Source organism: Strigops habroptila, chromosome 2 (assembly GCF_004027225.2).
Source record: "Strigops habroptila isolate Jane chromosome 2, bStrHab1.2.pri, whole genome shotgun sequence".
Lineage (NCBI taxonomy): Eukaryota > Metazoa > Chordata > Aves > Psittaciformes > Psittacidae > Strigops > Strigops habroptila.
The window spans coordinates 3,667,109-3,689,635 of record NC_044278.2 but is presented as its reverse complement, the minus strand read 5'-3'; the positions used below and the strand labels follow the sequence as shown (position 1 = coordinate 3,689,635).

The 22,527-nt window shown below is 47.2% G+C and overlaps 1 protein-coding gene across 1 annotated transcript; it reads right to left on the bottom strand.

Annotated features, from left to right (window-relative positions):
- Nucleotides 1-721: 721 nt before the first annotated feature.
- On the bottom strand, nt 722-21,034 carry CD80 (CD80 molecule). The gene is made up of 6 exons (XM_030472026.1): nt 20,880-21,034; nt 20,636-20,736; nt 8,570-8,917; nt 5,621-5,902; nt 3,763-3,888; nt 722-828 (listed from the first exon to the last, which is right to left on the bottom strand). The coding sequence occupies exons 1-6, from the start codon at nt 21,032-21,034 to the stop codon at nt 722-724; spliced, it is 1,119 nt and encodes a 372-aa protein (XP_030327886.1).
- Between the last annotated feature and the right edge of the window lie 1,493 nt (nt 21,035-22,527).

Genomic DNA, 22,527 nt, shown 5'->3' with positions numbered 1-22,527 from the left:
TTATTCAACAGAGCCATGAGTACATGGCTCACAGGACATCCACCAGAAACAACCTCTAGGGAATGACACCACATGTGGGACCTATAGTAGTGATAAGCTACTACTCACGATGAGTCAGGACAGGAACTAAAAGACTGCCCAGTTCTTAGTTGAGAAGGCCACAAAATGAGAACAAGGGCGGTGGCAGGGCCTGTCGCTGAAGGTCCTGATAGATGGATGACCGTGCTACAAACCCACCTCTCAGGTATTAACCAGCTTCCTTACGCAGGTTCAGAGGAGACACTGACAGTCAAAGTTGTCAAATGTTCCTTTCTTTTCACCTCTCTCTGTCTCCATCCCCATTTAGTCCCTAAAAATTTATGTTAAGTGAGGAAAAGAACACCACAAAGGTTCACACACCACCCATGCAGGGCCCACACTGCGGAGAAAGCAGCTGAGCAGCCCAGGAAATTTGGCACTCTACATTTTTCACTAGGTTCATTCCTAGAAATTTGAAATAACCCAAACAAAGCAATGCCCCACAAGCAACAGGAGCATCATCCCTCTAGCTACCTGACCAGGAAACACCATGTGTCTGAGTTGGCAGTAGGGCCCTACCACTTGCATTTACCCTGAAGGACAGCACAGTGAGCTAACATTGCATGAAAATCAAACAGTATTTGAGCAGCTATTTTGCCAAGAGAAAAATGGTGAAGAAAACTTACCTGCCAATGCAATCTGGTCATACAGATGATGTTTCGGATGTCACTTTAGAGCTCATGGGTGGCTTTGTACATTCTTTCACACCCTGTTCCACTGAATCCCGACGCTTACAGCAGTGAGAACAGACTGAAAGAGAAGATCCCTGATAAGTATTTGGAATTACAGAAGACATAAATGTGCTGAATACAAATGTCTTCTTCAACAAAGTAAAGTATAACTGGCAGTGGGAAGAAAGGGGAGGAGAAATTAAGGAAAAAGAAATCTTTTAGTTCTAGTTACTTCTATTTTTCCTTGACAGGTCTCATCCCTGCACTACACCTGAATATGGCTGGTCTACAGACATTGTCTGATCTGATAGAAAGGTCTGTTATATATCAATGTTAGCGTGTCATACGATAAAACAGCTCTCATTCCCAGGGCTAGGATCTCAGCCTGGCACAAAGACAGGTTGCTACATGCTAAGATAAGAACAGAAGGGACATAATGGTAAAAGTTATATGTCACTAAATGCAGTTTACCAAATGAGTGTAAGAATGCTGGTATTAGAACCAGCCAACCAATTCTTTCAGTGCTTTAAAAGGTGTTCAAGTTAAACAGGTATCTCAGCATCTATGAATTACTTTGAATAATCAAGTTGAATCTTCCTGTACTATTACAGCAAAAATTGCACAAATTTTACAACATGGATCCTAAGCTTTTCTTTAAGTGACCTTTAATCTTGGTCTAATCTTGGTGCTTTGTGTTTAATTAACTGAAGAGCCAAAAATAAAAATAAATCTAGAGTTTTCGTTCTTAAGTTACTGAAAAGATAGGCTGTGAGCTACTCAAAGTGTGGCGATTGAACCTCAGCAAAGCACCTACGTATTTTAGTGACCGCTACAACCTGCATCTGAGAACTCTTATTTCCATTTTGCTCTGTCTCTCTGTTCTTCCCTTCCACACTTCAGCTCTTTGAAGCACTGCTTTTTGAGCTCGGAAACCACTCTTAGCATCAAGTCAGCTCCTGACTCAGCTTTCCATATGCCAGAACAGAGGTACTCTCAGGCCTATTCCGAGCTCTTACAATAGCTCCTGAAGGTGACCTGTAGCAACAGCAGCAGGAAGTGCTCTTAGGACAAGTACTTCCCTTCCCTGACACGTGGCAATGCACAGCGGCGCTGAAGTGTGACAACTGTTCAAACTGGGAAGTTGGATCGAAGCTCTGCCTGCAGTTTCATGGAGCATGTGCTTGGGCTGGAAACTGGCTGTACAAAATAGCACCTCTTGACTCTGCAAATCCACTCCCTGTGCATATGCTGAAAATGGGACTGAAAGGGAAATTCCAGTTCATGCAGCCATGTCCCATGCTGTTGCAGGTGATCACATTCCACCACATTGGTGTGCTTTTTACATCTACTTCAAAAGCAATTTGGTTTCTATATAAAAGGCTATCTCAGAATACTCCAGATTCTTGCTAATTTAATGGTAAGGAACCTTTCGATTTCCAGCCTATATTTGTTTAGAGCCAAATCCTCCAATTCCAGTTCATTTTCTCCTATAATTAGAAGTTCATTATCCACACGGCTAACAGCACAGACTGTGATCAGTTGTGATTTTCTTGGTTTCATCCTGCTTGCTGCTTTTATTGACATAGCCTCAGGGTACAGTAGTGGAAAAACAGCACTGGTGTCATGGGGGCATGAGTGGAAAATGAGGAGGTGCACAGGTGTAGCCAAGAGTCACTGTCCTCCAGAAGCTTCCTTTCTTTGTGGTAAAACACCAGAAAGAAAATTAGCCCGGTCTGACTCAGTGGTCACATTGGTTTTTGAAGGGATGTGGTTGGTGAGGAGCGGAAAAGAAAAATAGTAATTCTACCTCCACACCTCTGACTTGGGAGTGCACTTGTCTGAAGTTGAAATAGAGGTATCAGAGACACAAGCATGACAAACTTACAAGCATCCCCAGGTGAACCGAGTTCCTGCTGCCTATTCAAATAACCTCTTTCCAACAGGGGATACCACTGTGACCAGGAGATGTTGAGAAGCTCAGACTGCTGGCTTCTGGTTTAAGTGCCCTGAACACAGAGTGTGGGATTCTGATCTCCAGACCTGACTTCCCCAGTAACCTGGCAGAACTCCACTGGGTGATATTTATAACATGTTGCAAGGCCTGCTGTCTTTCTGTGGGACAGAGTGTGGATAGGACATCTACTGCTCTTGACTTCCAATACCAGCTGGATGCCTAGCTGCCTTTATAAACCCATTAGATGTCTACCCACATCTTCAGGGGCGTTCTGATTAGGTCACTTTAGACACGCTGAGGAGCAACAGCTAACAGATGAGATTTCTTTTGAGCCATAAAAGAAAAAATACATCTGCTCAGCTGCCAGCTAACCCTAAGACGCTTGAGGTCCCCTTTGCCATTGAAAAACTCCTGGAGACATGTCTGGAGTTACTGAAGACTTCATAGGGTTGGACAGGGCACCTCACCTATGCTGGTTTTGGCCACATAAAGAAGACAAATCCATGTCTCTTGATGGGGATTCTCCCAGAAGTGGATCATTGCTGTGCCTAAGTTTTTTGCTGTGGCTCTAGCACTATGTATTTTTGTAACTTTGGCTCTGTGAGTTTTCTGAGGGATTGTCTAAATAGGGTGTGTGGAGAGATCCGGTTCTGAAACTGTCAGTGCTCAGCTGTATCTATCATGATCACCAAGATTCTTGGCATCTTCAAGCATCTTATACATAAACATAATACACAAAAATGTGCCTTTGTGAAACTCTTCAATTCTGTATATCGCTGATTTTGGAAATACTCTGATCTGCTGCCAAAACTCCCCATCACTCCTTCACTCTCAAACCTGAAGCCTAGTGCTGCCTGCACGCAAAATATAGGAAGTCCTGAGCTGGACTTAGATTTTGTCAAAGTAGATGGAAAAAAAACCCCAAAAAAAGAAAAGAAGGAAATGAGAAGGTGGTACAAAAATACCAAGTGTGTCAGCATAGCTTCTAAAAATGTGTATTTTACATAGAAACTCCATAAGCAGTATGAGGCTGTTTCTTGAAAAAGCATCAACACTTACCGTGTCTTGGGAGGTACCTTGCTGCTAGGGTGATAGCCAAAAGGAAGATGACAATGCTGATACTTGAAGCAGTAACGACATTATAAGATGGAGCCACAGTAGGGGGAACACAGACATTTGTTTTTTCTGAGACAGAAGAAATAAAGCATAAATAAAAGGCCCAACAACATGTTGACATTTTCAGGTAAGAGCAGGGACGTGAATTTTGGGGGTTCTGGACAAATTCTAACTTAGCCTGAAAAATTTACCTATTCAATAAACAAACATTCAAAGCTGGAGCCAGCGCCTAAATTTCATCCATTCCCCTGTATTTGCTATGTGCTGAAATTTTTAACACATTCACAGAATCTGAAATGCTGGGTCTTTGTCCAGAACAGGACTGAGGCAGGCAACAGTTTAAAAGACCTGAGCTGGTTTTTAAACTTAATGGTTAGGCTTGGTGGAAAAGTCTGAGTCCATGTCTAGAAAACTTACATTCTCAAAAGTACTCTACAGGTTTTCTTACTGTTTTCACCAGATTTATGCCGATTTTTTTCCCCTCTGAATTCACAGGTGATGGAGAAAAAGCGTTGTGGCAGAGTTCAGTGGATCTGGAGCCTTTGGTTTTTCATCACTGGAGCGACCATTCTGACACTTGAACATTAGGGTAGATAATGGGCTGTTCTTGTACAGTACAAGAGAACCCTCATTCAACAGAAGGGACAGAGTTGGTGCGTGTTCACAGGTCTTCAGACCTATGTGCATAGGTCTTCAGATTTTCATCACCTGCATCTGGCATAATTAAGTACCATTCAACTTCTAAGACACTAGCCTGATCTGCTGTACAATATTCCCCTCCATGGTTTGCCTCCTGCATTTACCAGAGGCTCTATCCTGTCTCCATGTTTATTAAAGATTTGTTTGGAGGGCCATTTCCATCATAGAAAATGGGAAAATGGGAGTGGTTCCACATTCTTAAAAATCAGAAAGTGGGGGTTTTGTGACTGCTGTTGTCACTAGTGATTGCACCCTCCTCCGAGAATGTGTGACAACAGTGTATTACTATTACTACTCTTTTTTGTTGCTCTCCTTTTCTATGTTGTATGATATTCACAACCTTCTTCCATTACCATCTCTAGGGACATTATGCACTACATCCAGCAATAACCAATATTCATAAAGCCCTAGTTTCTGGCATTCTTTCTGAAGCTCAACGGCACCTCTCCTCATAAGCCCCTTTGATTTTAGTAGCATTGATGAATAAGGTACCTTGATGAACAAGGTACAATTCCCCAGGAAAAATAGTGCTTCTCTAGCTTCCCTTGAAGGTGCCCTTATCTTTAGAGTGAAAACATCAGGCCCAGAGACATTTCAGAATACTTTTTTGGTAACAACATTAAAAAAAATAAAATCTTTTTGGCTTTAAGAATTTCCTTGCAAAACCCCTTCTACTGCAAAATATCTGGACCGTAATGTGCTGCCTCCCTCACGCTGTTTCCACTTGTGCCTCAAGCTTTTCAAAGCACAGACTTATCTATTATGTTATCACTTTCAAGCCATGCACAGTGATGGAATTTTCATACACATATTAAGTATGTGTGTGAAAGTAGAATTTTGCCTAAACCCCAGCTGACAGTTTGTTAAATGAGGAAATTCTTTTTCCATGCAATGTGTGGCTTTTAAGGCACACACATTTCTCAAGTGCCTCCATTCAAACACCAGAGCTGTGTCCCCCAGCTGGCTCACAGTTATGTCCCCCAACAGGATCACTGGGTCACCCTTGCATGAACAGATATACAAAATTTACTGCTTTCTCTGAGAGGCAACTCAGCAGATTCAATAAAATGGGTTTGTAACACCAACTGTTAATAAAACCTACTCAGAAGCAAACTGGCGGACTTGGTAAAGCCATTGTATTCAACGGAGCAAGTGATGTTGACATCTTGGGTCACGTTGAGTGACAGTTTGCCAGTGACGTTGTATAGGCTGAGGCTGGACTCGGTCACCCAGCTGGCGTTCCACACCACGGGCATGTTGTTGAGGGCTCCAGAGAGTTTGGGTTTGGGGAAACCTCCATAAGAAGAACACATTACCACCAGTTCAGTTGATTCACAAGAATCAGCGGATACTTCTGCTGTTAGGTTCGGCTCACTGAAGTCAGCTGAAGCAAGAAAGATTTAGTTACCATTCCGACAGATTACAGCAAGGGCTGCAGTTCTTATCACCTGCAGCCAAAGCAAACACTCCCCCACAGGGCATTCTTTCTCTATTGCAACCTGTTTGGCCTTTCTTTTGCCTTAGTGTTCTCCCCACAGCCTTGCCTGGATAAGACCTTGGCCTTTGCTTCTTCTCCCGCCTGGGCAGCACACACACCTCATGACCCTACTTCTTCATTGCCACTATTTCTCTCTATATACAGCAGTTCATGCAACAACAGAAGGAATCATAAAACAGGTAGGAAAAACATGGGACTGAATAAAAATCCATATTACAGGCAACAGTAGACAATTTCCTTTTCCCTCCCTCATTAGTCCCTTCCCAGGCAGAAGCTCCCAGAGGGTCCATCTCTGCTGGGAAAGGAGGTGAGCCCTTTCCCTTGTTCCTCTCTGCCAAGCTGGTCAGCAAGAGACTGAACTACATTTTCTATATGTAATGAGCCCCTCCAGAAGGCCCAGCTGAGAGCAAGACCAAGTCATCCGAGTCGTTGCAAAAATGCATAGCAGTACACAGGTCCTCTCAGACCATGTTCTCACTGGACTTTTGTCTCTGCCAAAGAGAGTTTTCAGAGGCTTCCCACCCATATAGCTTGTTCCACGCCTTCCTGCCTGGTCAAATGTGTTGTGTTTGTAAGGCTGCATGGTGAAATGGATGAGAGGACTAATATGAGTGAAGAAGGAGAAGAAAGGTGGTGTCCATTTTAGTCTGCTTCCTTTTGCCAATTTGCTTCACCTTGTTGCAACTGTAAACAGTTGCATTGGTACAACGGAGGATGCCCACAGGTTGCCATAAACAGTCCAAGGTGAGGGAAGGGGTGGCAAAGGAACTACTTAAGGCAACTGTAACACTGGAAAAATCTCAGTGGGAGCACATCTTTAGCAAGAGAGGCACCAGTCAGAAAAAGTAACTCAGCATGTGGCATTCTGTTGGGCTTAAGTCACAACAACTGCTGCCAAAAGGACAAAATTCTCCCTCCCTTCCTGGCATGCTATAGGTCTGTAGCCTCTACACCCCTCAGGCTCTAGCCCCAGCTGGGGCAAGACCAGGCAGAGAACTGCAGCAGGCTGCTCAGCACACTGCAAAATGACCCTTGTTGGAGCAGCTAATGTTTTGTCTGCAACTGCTCCCTGCCTGCCTCACCGTTTGACCACGACTGCTGGGATCTGCATAAGGCAGATGGCCTTGTGGCTGTAGTGCATCTTCCACGGCTTCTGCTGACCACAAACCCATGGGCCAGGCTACCAAATAACCAGGTACCAAATAACTAGTAGGGTTAATGATGATTAAAAGATAATGAAAGAGTAACTTGCTTAGCACTGCACAGCTGACCAGTGGCAGACAAGGAGAGACCTGGATTTCCTTCCAGGCCCACTATCTGTTGAGCAATATGGCATTGATGTCCAGTCATCTCTAAAGTAAGTCCATCCAAACACCCCAGCCAGCTTCACTAAGGCTCCCTGATCGGGCACCAGGGGGTAACACCTTTCTGCCTTTCTCACATTAGTCCCACTCCTGGACCCCCCAACAACTGATCCCACTTTACGAAAGGGAGCAGAAGTCTACCACAATTATTACAACGGTCCTGTTAAGACAGCAAGGGGATTTCTGGAAGGAAAGAAACTGGAGTATTTGTGGGGAGGAAAAGAGATCCGTTGTTTCACATTTTTCATGTGGTTACCTCCTCAGCCCTCACAGCTAGAGAGGCTGCTGGCAGCACACTTCCCTTTTTTTCATACCAGTTCCCAGAAAGATCACTAAATTTGTCTCCTTGCACATATGCCCACAATGCCTTCAGGCAAGCAGGCAATGGCCAAGCCTCAGGAGCTCGTTTATTTTCCTGATGAATCTCATTCCAGCTGGAGAATGCTCATTCACTTATCTGGAAGATTCCTGGAACTCTCTGTGGCTAAAGGTATTCAAATGTATGTATATATTTACATAGGTTACCAATACCTCTGCCTTTGGTTGAAACCAACTGCTACAAAAACAGTGCTGGAAATGGAAAATAATGTCAATGGAACTTTTTGTAGCCTCCAAGAAAAGATTCAGATTCGTTTTGAGCAAAGGAACTTGGGTTGTTTCTTTAAGATAAAAAGCCTCAAATCTCCAGCTGAGTTCAGCCTCAGGTTGTGAAGCTGCAGTGCAGCCCCCCAAAAGCCTGGGCTTCCCAGGGGGGTTGGTGCAGGGCTGGGATGCTACTGCGGTCACAGAGAAGCAATGCCACCCCGTTCCTCTTTCAGCTTGGATGCTTCCCATGCACCAAGGGCTTGGTCTCTACTTTGCCCAAAAGACAGCAGAGGCAGCCTAGGGCACCCACCAGCAGTGATACCTGGGAAGGTGTCCTAGCGGGAAGGTCTTTTCCCAAGAGGGAGGCATCAAGGGGAGGATGCTGGGCTGGCGGTGGGAAAGGCAGATTTTCTGTACCAGGGGTAGCTTTGGAAAGGCAAGGAGGAAGGCTGCTAAAATGGAAATAGTTAACACACCTTCCGGCACTCTCTGAGGCTTCTTGGTGCAAGTCTATCTGCTACACTATGACTAATGCTTTAAGGAGTGTCCTTTGCCCTGGGGATGGCACCAGAAAGCCTCAGGTGTCGGGAGGCAATCCACCTACCTGTAACAAAGAGGTTGACAGGCTCGTTACACACAACCACCGGGTTCTGTGAAAATCGGAGGTGTTGAACTACACACCAGTAAGGGCCATTGTCCAGGATGTCCAGGATGGGGGAGATCCACAGGGTGAGGTTCCTGGGGTCTATCTCTGTCCGGTTCTCATAGCGGGCAGAGTTGTGCTCGGAGATCCTCTTCCCCGCTGCGTAGGCAAGCACTACCTCTGTAGTGTTCTTCTGCCAGTAGACCCGGTAGTTCTCTAGGCTTTCCGAGCTGGGAATTTCATGACAACAAGGCAGGCCAACTTTTTCTCCCACTTTGCTTTTGACTACTTTCTTCTCCAGTGCATAGCCTGTAGGTGGGGGGCAAAGAAAAGTCAGTGAGGCAGTGCTATAGCCTTGTGCCAGGTCCTGCTGCAGAAAGCTCAACTCTTTCGGCTCTGTCTGCACTTGCTAATGTACCTCATCACGCACAGAGCTGTTCACAGCTTCAGCTGTGCACTGAGGGGAGGCCTCCCTTGGCATTGCCTTTTACATGATGCTCCAGTGCTACTTAGGATCCTGAGCAAATGAGTTCTGAAGGCAAAGGCAGGAGAGTTACCTGCCTGAACAGAAATTTTGGTGGCCCCTTAAACACCTTAAAGATTTGTCATTATTCATGTCAAAGTATAAAAACATACATTTCCAAACTGCTATATCCTCTGCTCTCCTTTTTCAGACCGCAGTGTTTGGAAAATCTGTGTCACCCTCCGGTGGGTTCCCTGCGTGCCAAACAGAGCCAAAGTGGACTGTAAGTGTGGGGGTTTCAGGGGTTTTTTTGGAAGAGTTCTTTTTTTTTTTTTTTAAGAAAAAATCCCAAATATTTCAAGACCCCAGAAGCTAGAAGCAACCCTACAATGAGAAACAAAGCTTACAGCCACACTGTCATCAGCCTTCTAGTATTAGCAAATGAACAGTTTTGGCTAGTCTAGCTAAAACAAACTTATATTTGTAAAGGCCCATGGGCATCCCTTGGGATTACTTGCAAAACAGCACAGGCATTCCCCACCTCCTCCCCAGTGACCGTGTTGGTGCCAAATCTAGTACACAGGCATGTGCCTCTTGTAATAAGCTGAGCAGCTTGCAGGGAGAAATTAGGTACAACTTTGACCACGCTAGCAGTAATCTCCCTGCTTCACACTGCAACTTCTATTCACTCCATGCCAGAGATGAGCCCTGTTTTCCCACTCTACTTCCTCTTTCCAGAGGGTAGGTGCTTGCAGGGGCCGGACTTAACACACGAGGGAGCAGCTTAGCAAGGAGCTCCTGCTGTTGCTGGAAGAGTGACCCGGTATTAACATGCTGTTCTGTGCTTCACCAAGGCCAGGGCAGATGGATGGGTTTTCACCTGGGTTTGTTCAACCTTCAGGATGAGACTTATCCCTGTGCACCCTGCTTTGTTAGTCCAAAAGGTTGGGTTGCTTTACGTTTGCCCTTCTTACCTCAACCTCACTACCTTAGCACCCATCTCCAGTAGTGGAAGGGGGATACCAATCTGTTGCTCTCCATGGACTGAAAGCAGAAAAACAAGGAAATAGCTGGCCTCAGGACAGAGAAGATTCAAATTCCCAAATTCCTTCCCTGAAACTTCTCATTTAACTGGTTTCCCTCTGCTCGGCCACTTCATTGGTCTTCCAAAGGGAAAGATTGAAACAATTTCCCCCGCCGCCAAGTCCTGTACTTCCCCTTATAATGCACTGAAGACTCTGAGCAACCAAACTGAGGCAGACCATGAGCCCACTCAGCCCTCTGACCTCTATCAGCCAGCAACCGGTAGCAAAATGATAGCAAAATTAGGTCTTCCACTCTACATGGGATAAGAACTGCCATACCTTGCCAACCTTTGGCAGCCAGGAACGTTAGGGTTTCTTGGCATCAGCAGTTTCATCGCTGCTGCTAGACCTACCCCTTGAGGAAGCGTTTTTGCTCCATCAGGAATGCACGTATATTTTTTGGCTTCCACAACATCTTGTGATGACGAGTTGCACAGTTTGATTACATGCTGCGTGAAAAAGCATTCACCTTAAAAGCAGCTCAGTTTCGGCTGAGTTTTGAAGTTCCTCCTCCTGTGTATCTATCTGCATGCATTGTGTGTGTTTTTAACCTCAACCACATTTTTTCTTGTTCTCACAGTTCAGCTCTGTCGCTGGAGAGACTCACAAGAGCAGCCAGTCCGAACTTTGGGATTGTGGACCCTGATAAAGACAATTTTCTGTTTTCTTTTGCAGCACTAGGGGAAGAGCAGGCACACAGTAAATGTTAGGGTGACATCGCATCATGAGTTGCATGAGGTTCTCCGCACCTTGCCCCTAAGAGTCTCCTTTGCAACCAAAAGGAGAACAAAAACCTTCTTGGCAGTACATGTGCAGGGTCTGGAAACTCCTGCTGATGTCACGTCTACCCTTAAAAGGCTCTACACCCTTGAAACTGCAACCTGAATGCTGCAAGCCTGAAGGAACCAAAGTCCATGAAGAGTCATTCAGCCCCACAAAAGTCCCCTTTCACTTTAAAGATGAACTGCAAAGCAAAAATGAAAATTCAGTTCTGTCCCATTTCTGTGCTCAATGCTCACTGTGACCAGGCTGTGGGGGAGGTACCCACCGTGGAAATCATTTTTAATGACTTTTCTAGAAAAGAAAGATCCCTCCTTTTCGCATCCCCCTGAAGCCCACCCAGTCCCAGCCGTGCACACACTTTGCTCCATCACAGTGGCAACACTGAACTGATTAAAGGGCTGACTTTCTGTTCCCCGGGCAGAAAAACATGCTTCATTCCAACTACACCTGTGCTGCGGATGCCCCATACAGCAGAGCTGCTTAGGACAGAAATGAGTGCAGAGGAAAACCATCCTTTCTTGTTTGCTCCGAGTCAGCAAGCAGGAGAGCTGTTGAGCCTGTATTCCTATTCCCTTCACTCCTCGCCTAAGTCATGTTTCAGAAATGCTCCAGCCACAGAAGCTTGGTTATCCTACCACACATAAAGCCAGGAGGTACAGGAGAGCAGATTGCCTCTGACACGGAAGTCCTGCAGAGACACTTGACTGCAAAAGGCAGTAAAAGACCACAAAACGCTCTAGAGAAACAGCATTGAACTGCTGGAAACCTTCAGATAATTCCTGAAAACCCCAAAGCCACTCTCTTTCCCCTCTGTTCCCAATTTCTCTGCTCTTCTAAACTGCTTTGCCTTTTTTTGGTCTTACCTCATGTTACCTGGCTTTGCACACAACTCGCAAAGCAACACACATGATGGGAAAGGTCCTTCTTGGTGGGGCTGGATCTTTTGCCCTGTGTAAGCAGCAAGAAAGCCGGTGGATCTGCACATCTTTTTAGATGGACTTTCCTGCAAAAAGCTCTGAGGCAAATTGTTGGTGGCCCTCCAAAACCAGGAGGGCCAAAACAGCCTTGTATTGGTTTTTATCTCTAAGTTTCCCTATTTATCTTTGCAACAGCAGCTGGTCTCTCTACTCTTAAATTATTGGCATCACTGAACTTTGCCTACAACCATGCACATGGGATTCCTGCTCTGCCAGGGCTGGTGAAAGGGGCTTGGTGCAGCTCTGGGAGAAGATGCACAGTGTGGCGTGATGAGGGAAGGGCACTTCTGGTAACTGGGGCTGGGCCAGCTGTGGAAAACACATCTGGCAGAGCTGCAGCTTTCTCCTGGGGGCCATCCCCTGGGGTCGGTGTGGGAATCACACCCAACAGTCCCTGGGTAGTGCTGCAGCCTCATTTTCTGCGAATAGCACATTTGCCCCAAACTTGTAGGATTCATCCTTTGAGGACAACACAGTACTTTACAGGGATTTCCAACCAAGACAGATATTCAGTTGAAAATCTGAGAAATTTTGAAAAGCTGAGTCTTTAAAGGACTAGACACTCCCCCTTGGACTTTTCTTTATCCCAGATGATTTTACCAGTGAGAAATCAGATTTTCCCAAGGCTTTCCATGGGGTTAAAATTCAGCAAATGTTCTGTGCTACACTGGAACACATGAAGAAATGCTTTGTATTTGAATCAGTGTTGTGGCAGACTCCTGTGAACACACTGATCACAGAAAGACCCTATTAGATAACCTCTGTGCGGGGACATCATTTCAGCAGTGCACAAAAACGCTGCCTTCCTTTGCTTTTCACTGTAATGACCCCACGCAAGGAGAAAGATGGGATGAAACAGAGAAAAGGGAGTGCTGGCAGGCCCTCCTAGCTGTCCTCTTTCAGGAGTCTGTGCCTGTGTATTAACCTTCTACCCAGACTGCGCCCACCAAGTAGAGGCACGCAAAGGGAAGTCTCAGCATGCAGAGAACGGAGGAGCGGCTCTTTCCCTTTGCACAACCCCAAGCCTTGCATTCCTCTCACAAGCCACAGGCCTGCTGATGCAGCTGCAAACCCAGATCGCTTCACTCATGCCACAGTCACCTCTTGGGAGGTCGCGTCCCCTTACTCATCCCAAATGCAGTGAGAGAGAGGAGCAGAAGAGAAGGAAGAAAAGCAGTGATGCACTTCATTCGGCAGTGGTTCCACTTTCCCACACCCGCTAGTCAAGCGTGCCTGCAGCAACTGAGTGACGGGATTAATCCTACTTTATGCTGATGTCATGGCAGGCCTGAAGTAGGGAAGCGGTTTGAAGAGGTTGATCTAAAAGTTCATCTCTGTTTGTTTCTGCGCTGTAACCTCAGGGTGCCCTGCTTGGAGCAATACAGCAAGGGCTCGGCTCCCCTGACGTGGCTTTATGCACTTCCCATCTTCACATTGCCACATTCCTCCTAAACAAAACTGTAACCTTGCTTTGCCCAGCTCTACACTGCTTGATTTAGCAATGATTATAACATCCACATGGTGTTTTGGTGCCTGACTTCTTCAGCAACCTTCATTTCATTTTAATGCTTTTTTGTTTCACATGCAGCGCCTGTAGCGAAGAAATTCCTGAAGTCAGGAAGCAATGCGACAACCAGAGGACACCTTCCTCTGTCGAGAGACAGAAAGACAGCCCATCTTTGGGGTTGTGCACTCAGACCATTTTTTTCCAGCAGCTTGAGGCCCTATTGATGCCAAATTAAATTATCGATCTTATTTGTCTCCCTGAGCCTACTTTGATGAGTGGAGTTGTACTTCAGGTAGCACTCGTTTTAGAGTGGATCACAGGGTGCTCTCAACACCCTGTGTCTGATATGGGCCTGGTTTCTTAGACATGAGCACTCCTGCTGAAGCCCTCCATCTGACTGCAGTTTCCTTTGCAGGTTACAGACCAAAAGCTCTGCTCTCTCCAGTCTTAATCACTGCTCACCAGAGAGCTGATTTCACGTACTCTGATTGCCTTTTTGCCACAAAAGTCATCAAGGCTTTCATCATCAAGCCAGATAGATAGAGAAGGAAAGGAAGCGCCGTTACCCAGTCACAACCCTGTCAAAAGCCTGGCTTCAAAGGGAAGGAAACTCCATCACCACAAAAAGCTCCAGGATCTGCAATTAGCAACTGAGAAGATGAAAGGAAATCTGAAACACTTTGGTAAAGGGGCTGGGGCAGCTCCAGCCAGCTGGTATCACTCCCTCTTGCTCCAGCCCATGTTTCAGTACGTCTCGAGATAAAGATTTACCGCTTTCTGAGTCACCATTGCCCGAGGTGGGACAAGCCCACTGCCTGGGTATGTCCAGTCTGCTTTGCTTGCAACATGAGTAAGATCGCAACTCTCCACAAATCAGTCAGCAGGTTTCTCATCGTAGCACTAGCCAAGAGATCAGATCCAAGCAAGGAGCTGGACATGAGATGCCAAAGTTCTTGGGGGTGGGATGGGGACTATATCGTCTCTTAAGAGCTTCCCCTTTGCTGTGGAGCCCTTCCCATCATGTTGCTTGGGGAGGAGAGGAAGGAGGGCTTGCTTTTCTGGACAGTGGGGACAGAAGGACTTCTTTGACTTGGGAAAAGCAGCAGAGGGAAGAGTCTTTCTGAACTTCCGCATTTCTCTATTCCCAGCCTGTGGCATGGGTGACCCTGCTACAATAAAAAAGGGCAGAGGGAGACACTAAATCTGGATGTCCTCAGAGGATTTGCATATATTAGTTCCTTTCAAGATCAAATTCCTGCAACTGGCTCAGCACTCTTGCGATATCGAGTTTGGGGGCAGAAACTCGATGTAGCGGTTGTGCAAGACAGGCCTTCCGGGGAGATCTGTCGCACACAAGGACGAAAATAAATGTGTTAATTTTTCCCCCTGCAGACTTTGTCTCTCGCTGACTGGATCACTTTGTACTGCCTCTATATATATCTCCCAGCTGAAGATGTTCTCAGATAATTTTCCTAATTCCTCCAGCACCACTGCCATGCATATTGCTGTCCTCACAGCTCAGCTTTTGAAGTCGAGGTCCTCCCCACTGCTTAAGGCCATGGTTTTCTTCAGTGCTTGCTAAATCTCACTGCCTTTTGTGCTCCCTAAGTAGCCAGCCCACTCTTGAAATTAACAGAAGGTGAAAGTGTCCAATAACCAGGAAAATCTCACATAAGCCCACTCAAAATTAGAAAAGCTATAATTTTTACTATTTTTTCTTTTTGCTTCTAAAGGACTTGCCCACAGCCACAGCAACATTCAGCAGTGCAGCAAACAACGCTACAGGCCTGCCAGCCATTATATCGTTATAAAAACCTGGTCCCTGCTCGGGCACTAACTCAGGAACACTTCACAGGTGACAACCTGAAGAACAACCCTGGAGCTGGAGGACTGGTTGGAGCAGAGATTAAACAGCCCTGTATAAAAGTGCAGCATGGCGAATGGTAATTAACTGAAGGGTGACTAAGGAAATGAGACCAAAGCAGTCCAGAGATGACTGAAAGCTCTAAAAGTCACAGAGGGAGTGAGAGACTTGCGTAGGGGCCGCTGTGGGCACTGGCAGGGTGGCTCAGGGAAGGGGCTCCTCAGCTGGTAGGAAGCGGAGTCTGAAAGTCTCTTCAGACTGATGCACTTCCCTTGGCACAGGGAGGAAATACGTGCCTGCCATGCATTTAAAACTACACCTGGGGGTCCCTGCCATGGCATGAGTGGTGGTGCACACCGAGACTTGCTCCATGGTCTTTCTAACAACTTGTTCTATGATACGGTAGCATTTTGGGCTCACAAAAAGGTGAACGCATTTGAGCGCAGTATAGCTAGAGGTGCCACCGTTAGCCAGCAGTCAGCACTTTTATTTTCAGCCAGGGAGTCCCCTGGGACCAATGATATTTTAAAAGCATAACAGTGAAAAAGCAGAACTAAAGCCTGTGGCATTTCCGTGTTGGGAAAGATTTACATACTCTCAAATGACCTCCTGAGGCTCCCGATGGTGATGCCCCTCCAAGGGGACACAACAGCTACAATTAAACATAAAGTTCATCTACTTACAAACAAAACCGACCCGCTTTTGCCAAGCAAGCAGACTGCACCGCATTTAGCACACTTGCCTTGCCACCTCATGAAAAATACCATGTCTACATGTGCGCAGCGCTTATAGTAGGACAAACATGTTTAAAAGGAAGAAGAGTTTCTCTGAATGGAAACTCTCCTCCAGCCTGGCACAACGTGTGGGTGCAGCCAGAAGACAAACTGGCGCTAATCTCATGCCTTCTCCACACGAGCAGAGGGGATCTGGCTCCCTTTTCGGGAGCTCCCTTTCAACCCCACGAGCTCCCACTGCTTTCATTGCAGGGCTCTTCAGAGGCTGGTTCAATATGCCACATTGGTGTAAAATAAGGGGAAAAAAAAGAAACTTTCTGCTAAGCAAATTGGATCACCCAAGGATCAGACACATACTAGAACCAGTGCAAAGAAGAGGAGGCTCGCATAGCCAGAAGCAGAGGGGAGCAGGACTGCACCTTTAGTGGCAATGACCTGTTTGCCCCCATCAGCTGTGCAGCCTGTTTGCATCCCCCTCCAGGGTACACAGCATTGGGTATAAAAGCAAACTGGCATTAAAGAGAGGAGCTGACCCCTGCAGAAAACCAACTTATCACTGGCGAGGCAAGGGAATAACCCCGTCAGTGGCAGCCTTCATTTATGTCAGATTAATTACGCCCATTAAACCACGCTTGTAACTCAGAACCGAGGCAGCAATGAGCAGGAAAGATGGGAGCGTGTACAGGGTGGCAACTTCTGTTGGTAACCTACTGCAATGCATAGAATCTTCAGCAGCAAACTTTGCATGTTTAGGTGCAGGAATGTCTGACATTCAAGTTGCAAAAAGGATACAAATGTCTCAGTGGTCCAAGAAATGCAAAAAAGCTGTTGCCTTCAGAGTAATGTGAGCTCGCTGGAGCTACCTGGGTTCATTCTGATCTAACTGGGAGAAAAAACCTATGTAGGTGAAAGGAATGTTTGACTGGTAGCTTTACACACTCGGCATGCAGGCGTATAACCGTATTTTGACTGTGCAAGAATGTAGCTGGTCTATATCTAATTTTCTTTTCTTTTTTTTATTCCTAAAGAATTTTTTTCATTTGAAAAACCGCAAACAGAGTCTATAAGCAAAAGCAGGAGCCTTTAGTAGGGTTCCTGTTTCCCCAGACAAGCTCTTACAGCAGGTTTCGCTCTGGACAGACAGAGAGACAAAGGAGTTCCTTAGTTCCGCTGCTCTTGTTTTTGAACCATAGACATTTATTTTCTGCATGTCTGGAACAGGAGGAGACAGAAACTCATCCGAAAAAGAAATGTAAAAAATGAGCTGACGGCAGCAAGAGCAATAAGATGGAAACTCAATTTGCATCCAGTGACCAAGTAGGCAAATCCGGTACGTACAGAAAAGCTTCCGTCATCTCCCCCATGAACCCATACCAGAATGGACATGGAAATTACATGTGTGAAGCACCTAAAGCTCATTGCCAGACACTTCAGTGTTGCGGGGTGGCCACAAAACAAGGAATCTTTCTTATTCTCAATCTTCTTTGTCCGTCTCTGAAACCCAGCTCCGCTCCGGGCACTTTATTGGCAGAAACATGCAGGAGGGGATTCCCAGAGTGAGTTACTCATGAGACAGTGCTTGCTTGCAATGAGGAGGGAAGTGGATATTCCCTCCCCACCCCAACTCTCCAATAACTCAGAAAAGCTACAGGGATTTTCCTCAAAACTTCCCAAAACTTTTCACCATTGAGAAGAAACTAAGAACTAGGTGGTCCCCAGTCAAAAGAAAACACTCCAGGGAAGCTTAAGAGGAATGCTCCATGGACACAAAGCTGGGCTTGCTTTGTGCCTATGTTTGCACACAGGGCAGGGAAAGGTCATACTGAGGGACTTCTAGCAACATTTTCCTAGTATAACAAACCAGGACTGAGAAGATCCTGGGGTTTCTAGGAAGGTGTAAAGGTGCAACGGCAGGAGAAAAAAACCCCATGGGGATACCGGCAATTCGTTCAGACCGTAAATAAATAAGTTTGTGCTGTAATCAAGGCTGCTCTACCACTTTTGCACTGTGCTGAGATAGCAGGGTGTTCATGCACATCAGTGTCTCCAGCAGCAGACAACATCCCAGCTCTAAATTACACTGGCACTTCAGTGGGTCACCTCAGGTGAACCCCAGAGCAGCAAAATTCGGTTCAAGGGAAACACATGTATCTACATAGCTTGGGCATACACAATTTCCTATGAAATACAATCTTCAAATAATCCTCTTTAATAAAGCCCCCCATGAATGCCTTCCACTGCTGTGATGTGAAAATTCAGCCTGGCATTCCCTATATTCCCATTTTACTCACACAGGGCATGCAGAGAGCACCTGCTTGCACCCTAGCGTGCTAACTGACCTTTTGGAGCTGCGCAGCTCCGAGCTGTGCAAGCACCAGGATGCCCGAGCTAAACCCAAGGATAAAAGATGTAGCCACAGGCTCTGGGTGCCAGCTGTGCCTTGATGTGGACATGAGTGGTCCCACGTGGCATCAGTTCTGTAAATGCTGGCTTTGGTGACCTGCTTAACAATGTGTGAGAAGGGCAATGCTAGGGAGAGGCAGACTCCCACGGCTTCACTGTTTTGCCACAGCAAGGTCAGAAGTCGAACCTTGTGGTCCCTGTGGGCCGCCAAGGGAAAGCATCAGTTTCAAGTCCCAGTAAAGCTTTTAAAACCACTCGTTTGTGGGTACTGTACCATATATTTTCAAGGGTCACTAATGCAGGAATACCTCTTTCTGGAGAGAAAAATGACAGGGTGTGCCTGCCTGAATACAGAGAGAGAAAGGAAGTGCATTGGCTGTGCTGTTCTTACCAGTCTGCCAAGCAACCTGAGGCACCAGGAATTCCATTGACTTATTGCGTGGGAAGCATGTAACAATTATGCCCAAAAAGCTGATATAATGCTTTTAAAACAGCTTCCCCTCCGCCTCTTGCAGAATTAAACCCCAGAATTTTGTAATTGATCAGATTTGGAGAAGTAAGTCTTCTCAGCAAGAGGATGACCAAATCCCGCTGGCCTGTGGATTTGTGCCTTATTTTTCCCAGCCCAGGCACGTGTTCCCATGCCTCCCAGCCCATTCCCAAGCCCTTGATGCCACCATGATCCTTACAGCCCCTCTCAGCTGCCTTGTGCCCTTTCTTGTGCCCCTTGTGCCCTTTCTTGTGCCCCTCTGAGGAGCGGCAGCACAACCTCTGGCTGTTGGGGCGCTGCTTGTGGCTAACCAGTAGCTTCCACATCGCGGGCAAGGACACTGCATCTCTGCCAGCTCTGCCTTCCTGTCAAATGTGGTTGAAACTGGGCCAGGGATTTCAAAGTTACAACCAGGGGCTTAAGACACAGAGGGAGAAGGCATCATTCCCTTAGTAAACCATATCGAAAAAAAGCATAACTATAGGAACACCTAGTTTTCTATTATCAAATTCCTATGTCTATATTGGGCATTAGCATGCATCAGACTGTATAGCCAAGTATTGATGGGTTTTGGCCTTGGAATCGGCATTATTTTTAGAGAAACTAGATGACTGGTGAATTACCACACGCTTATAATTACATTAATAACATACCACAAGCTCATAAAATACAGAGAGAGAAACAGTTCTGCACATGATAAATTGTTTGCCCATTGTAGTACAGGCAAAATACATCTGTGCTCGATACGTGCTTCACAAGCACAGAGGTAGGAGAAGGGGAAGACAGGAGAGCAGAGATCTCATGAGCAGCGTTTGAGGTGGTTGCTTTCTCTACAAGTGAGCTCTGTGATTCAATCCTTCTTAAAATCTCTGAGTTATGCTTTAAGATTCTGAGGCTGAAACTCAAAATGAAACTCAGCATCAAATATCTCCCAGTTTCAAAACATCGGCATGAAAAGACTCCTAATTTTGCATCACTTGGTTTTTAATCAAAGCCTCCGTTCAGTCCAGGTTTGCTCTAGAGTATCATTAGCTGCAATGAAACACTAAAATTGCCGATAAGCACAACCTGTTTTGCACCCACAACAAACCCCAGCTCAGAAGAGAGTTTTGTGTGGTTTCCAGGTTAACACCTCACACAGCTAAGAGGACTCATCCCAAGCCTCTTGAGGTCAGGAGGGACCTGTGAACTTCAATGAGCTTTGCAGCAGGTCCTTAGAGAAGGATGGGGGACAGCCCTTGAAGTCCTCTGACAGGGACTTGTGTTGTTGGGGAAAGCTCTCACTGTGTCCTGTGCTATCCGGGCAGCAGAGAGCCCTCCAACCCGCCACCCTGTCCCGTCTTCCCCACCGCGTGCTCGCTTTTATCCATCCAAAACACGGCAGAAACCACCCCACCACCAAAGCCAAAGCCCGAAGGGCTGCACCACATGCTCTCCACAGACATCAGCCACCCCGAAAACACTCTTTTCTCACCGCAGCTGGGATGGGTGATCACCTTGCCCCTCTGGGAACCCAGAGCCAGCGTGACTGGCTCGGGAAGCTCCGTGCTTGTCGCCATGGTTAGCAGAGCCAGCCACCCCAAACCCTGCCGCAGCCTCAGCCCTGGCAGAAGGCACCAGAACGGGTGTTCTGGGGGCTGCCATCCCCCGCCGACCCATACACGGGTGCTGTGGTCCAGCACAACCCCTCCTGCGCTCCCACACCGGCCACTCCTGCTTACCTAAACTAAGGCAGAGCAGCACGAAGAGCCCGGTCTCCAGCCACCTCCTCAACGCCAGCGCCGGTGGGGCGGCGGGCAGGCACACCATCTTCCTGCAGCTCCTGGGCCAGAAGGAGAGGGGCACACAGTTATCGGAACAGCGCCTGAGGAGCCACAGCACTTGCCACCACGTTCCCTTTCCTTCCTGCCCGCTGCTGCCCCAAGAAACCACGAGCACAAGCGCAGCCCTCCCCGCTTCCCTCACCGGGTACCTGCGGCTCCCCCGAGGCCAGCCCCTGAGGCAGAGAGGAGGCTCAGTGCCAGGCCATGGGTGCGCGGCTCCTGCAGCGGGGCCACCGAGGTGCTCGCTCCCCACCAGCACGAGGGGAAGGCCAGGAGCAGGCGGGTGCTGGGCCTCATAAGTCACCTCACACCCGCCCACAGCTTCCTTATGGGCGTGCGTAAGGGCATGGGTGTCGCCTTGAGCCCTCGGTGCCGGTTTGGATATGCCTCCAGCAAAGGGGCAGGAGGGGTAAAGGGGCAGGAAAGGGATCAGTGGGTGCTGAGTGTAAGCGTCGGGCAGCGCTGGCACCGGTGGGGCTTCTCGGTTGGAGTTTAAACGCAACTAAGTTAAACACCTTGATGCTACTTGCTGACAGTGTGGCACTTGCAGCCCAAAAAGCCACCCGTGATCCTGCCCCTCTACTCTTCTGAGACCCTCCCTGCAGTCCTGTGTGCAGCTCCGGGGCCACCAGCACAAGAGGGACATGGACCTGCTCAAGAGAGTCTACAGGAGGCCATGAAGATGATCCAAGGGCTGGAATACCTCTGCTATGGAGACAGGCTGAGAGAGCAGGGCTTGTTCAGCCTGAAGAGAAGGCTCTGGGGAGACATTAGAGCAGCTCCCAGTGCCTAAAAGGGCCTACGAGAAGCAGAGGGAGGGACTTTTTACAAGGGCATTTAGTGACAGGACAAGGGGAACGGCTTTAACCTGCCAGAGGGGAGATTGAGATGAGCTCTTAGGCAGAAGCTCTTCCCTGTGAGGGTGCTGAGGCGCTGGCACAGGGTGCCCAGAGAAGCTGTGGCTGCCCCATCCCTGGCAGTGTTCAAGGGCAGGTTGGACACAGGGGCTTGGAGCAACCTGCTCTAGTGGAAGGTGTCCCTGCCTGTGGCAGGGGGTTGGAACTAGATGATATTTAAAGTCCCTTCCAACCCAAACCAGTGTATGGTTCTATAATTCTATGAATAATCTTATAAAATTATATTTTAAATTAGAAAAAACCCCACACTGTCATTTCAGGCCCAGCTGAATGTAATCCATCAAGCTCAGTTACATAAAGAAAATTTAAGACAACTTAAGTTGCACATGTTGGCTGTCACAACCAAGCGCCCAAACAGGGAGCATCTGCCGGATGCACCACCCAAACCAATTGGGCTCTGCAGAGCATCCACCAGCCCTGGCAGGAGTGACAGAGGGAGAACTTGCCTTCCCAGCTCCGGGTCCCCCCTCCTCCAGGAGGCACCCAGCACCAGCCCTTTCCTCCCGCTCCACAGCTCACCTGGGCTTCAGATGGGACAAGATAGAGGAATGGGACATCTTTAAAGCCTGGAGGGGCAGAACCCTCATGAAGCTGACTGGCCAAACAAAAACCAGCCTGGAGCAAATGCTAGGCAGCACAACAAACTGCTTAGTAAATAAGAGCTTGAGGGAGTAAATACACACTAAGTGATGTAGATTTGTACAGATACTGCACACTCTCCCGCAAAACAAAACAAACCCTGGCATAGTGTAAGGCGTTACATTTAGCTGTAATTATCGCAGCAAGAGGGTTGCACGCCAATGAAAACCTGATTTTCTTAGAAGAAAAAAACCCAAAGTGCAAATAATTTTGCACCAAGATTAAACCAATTTA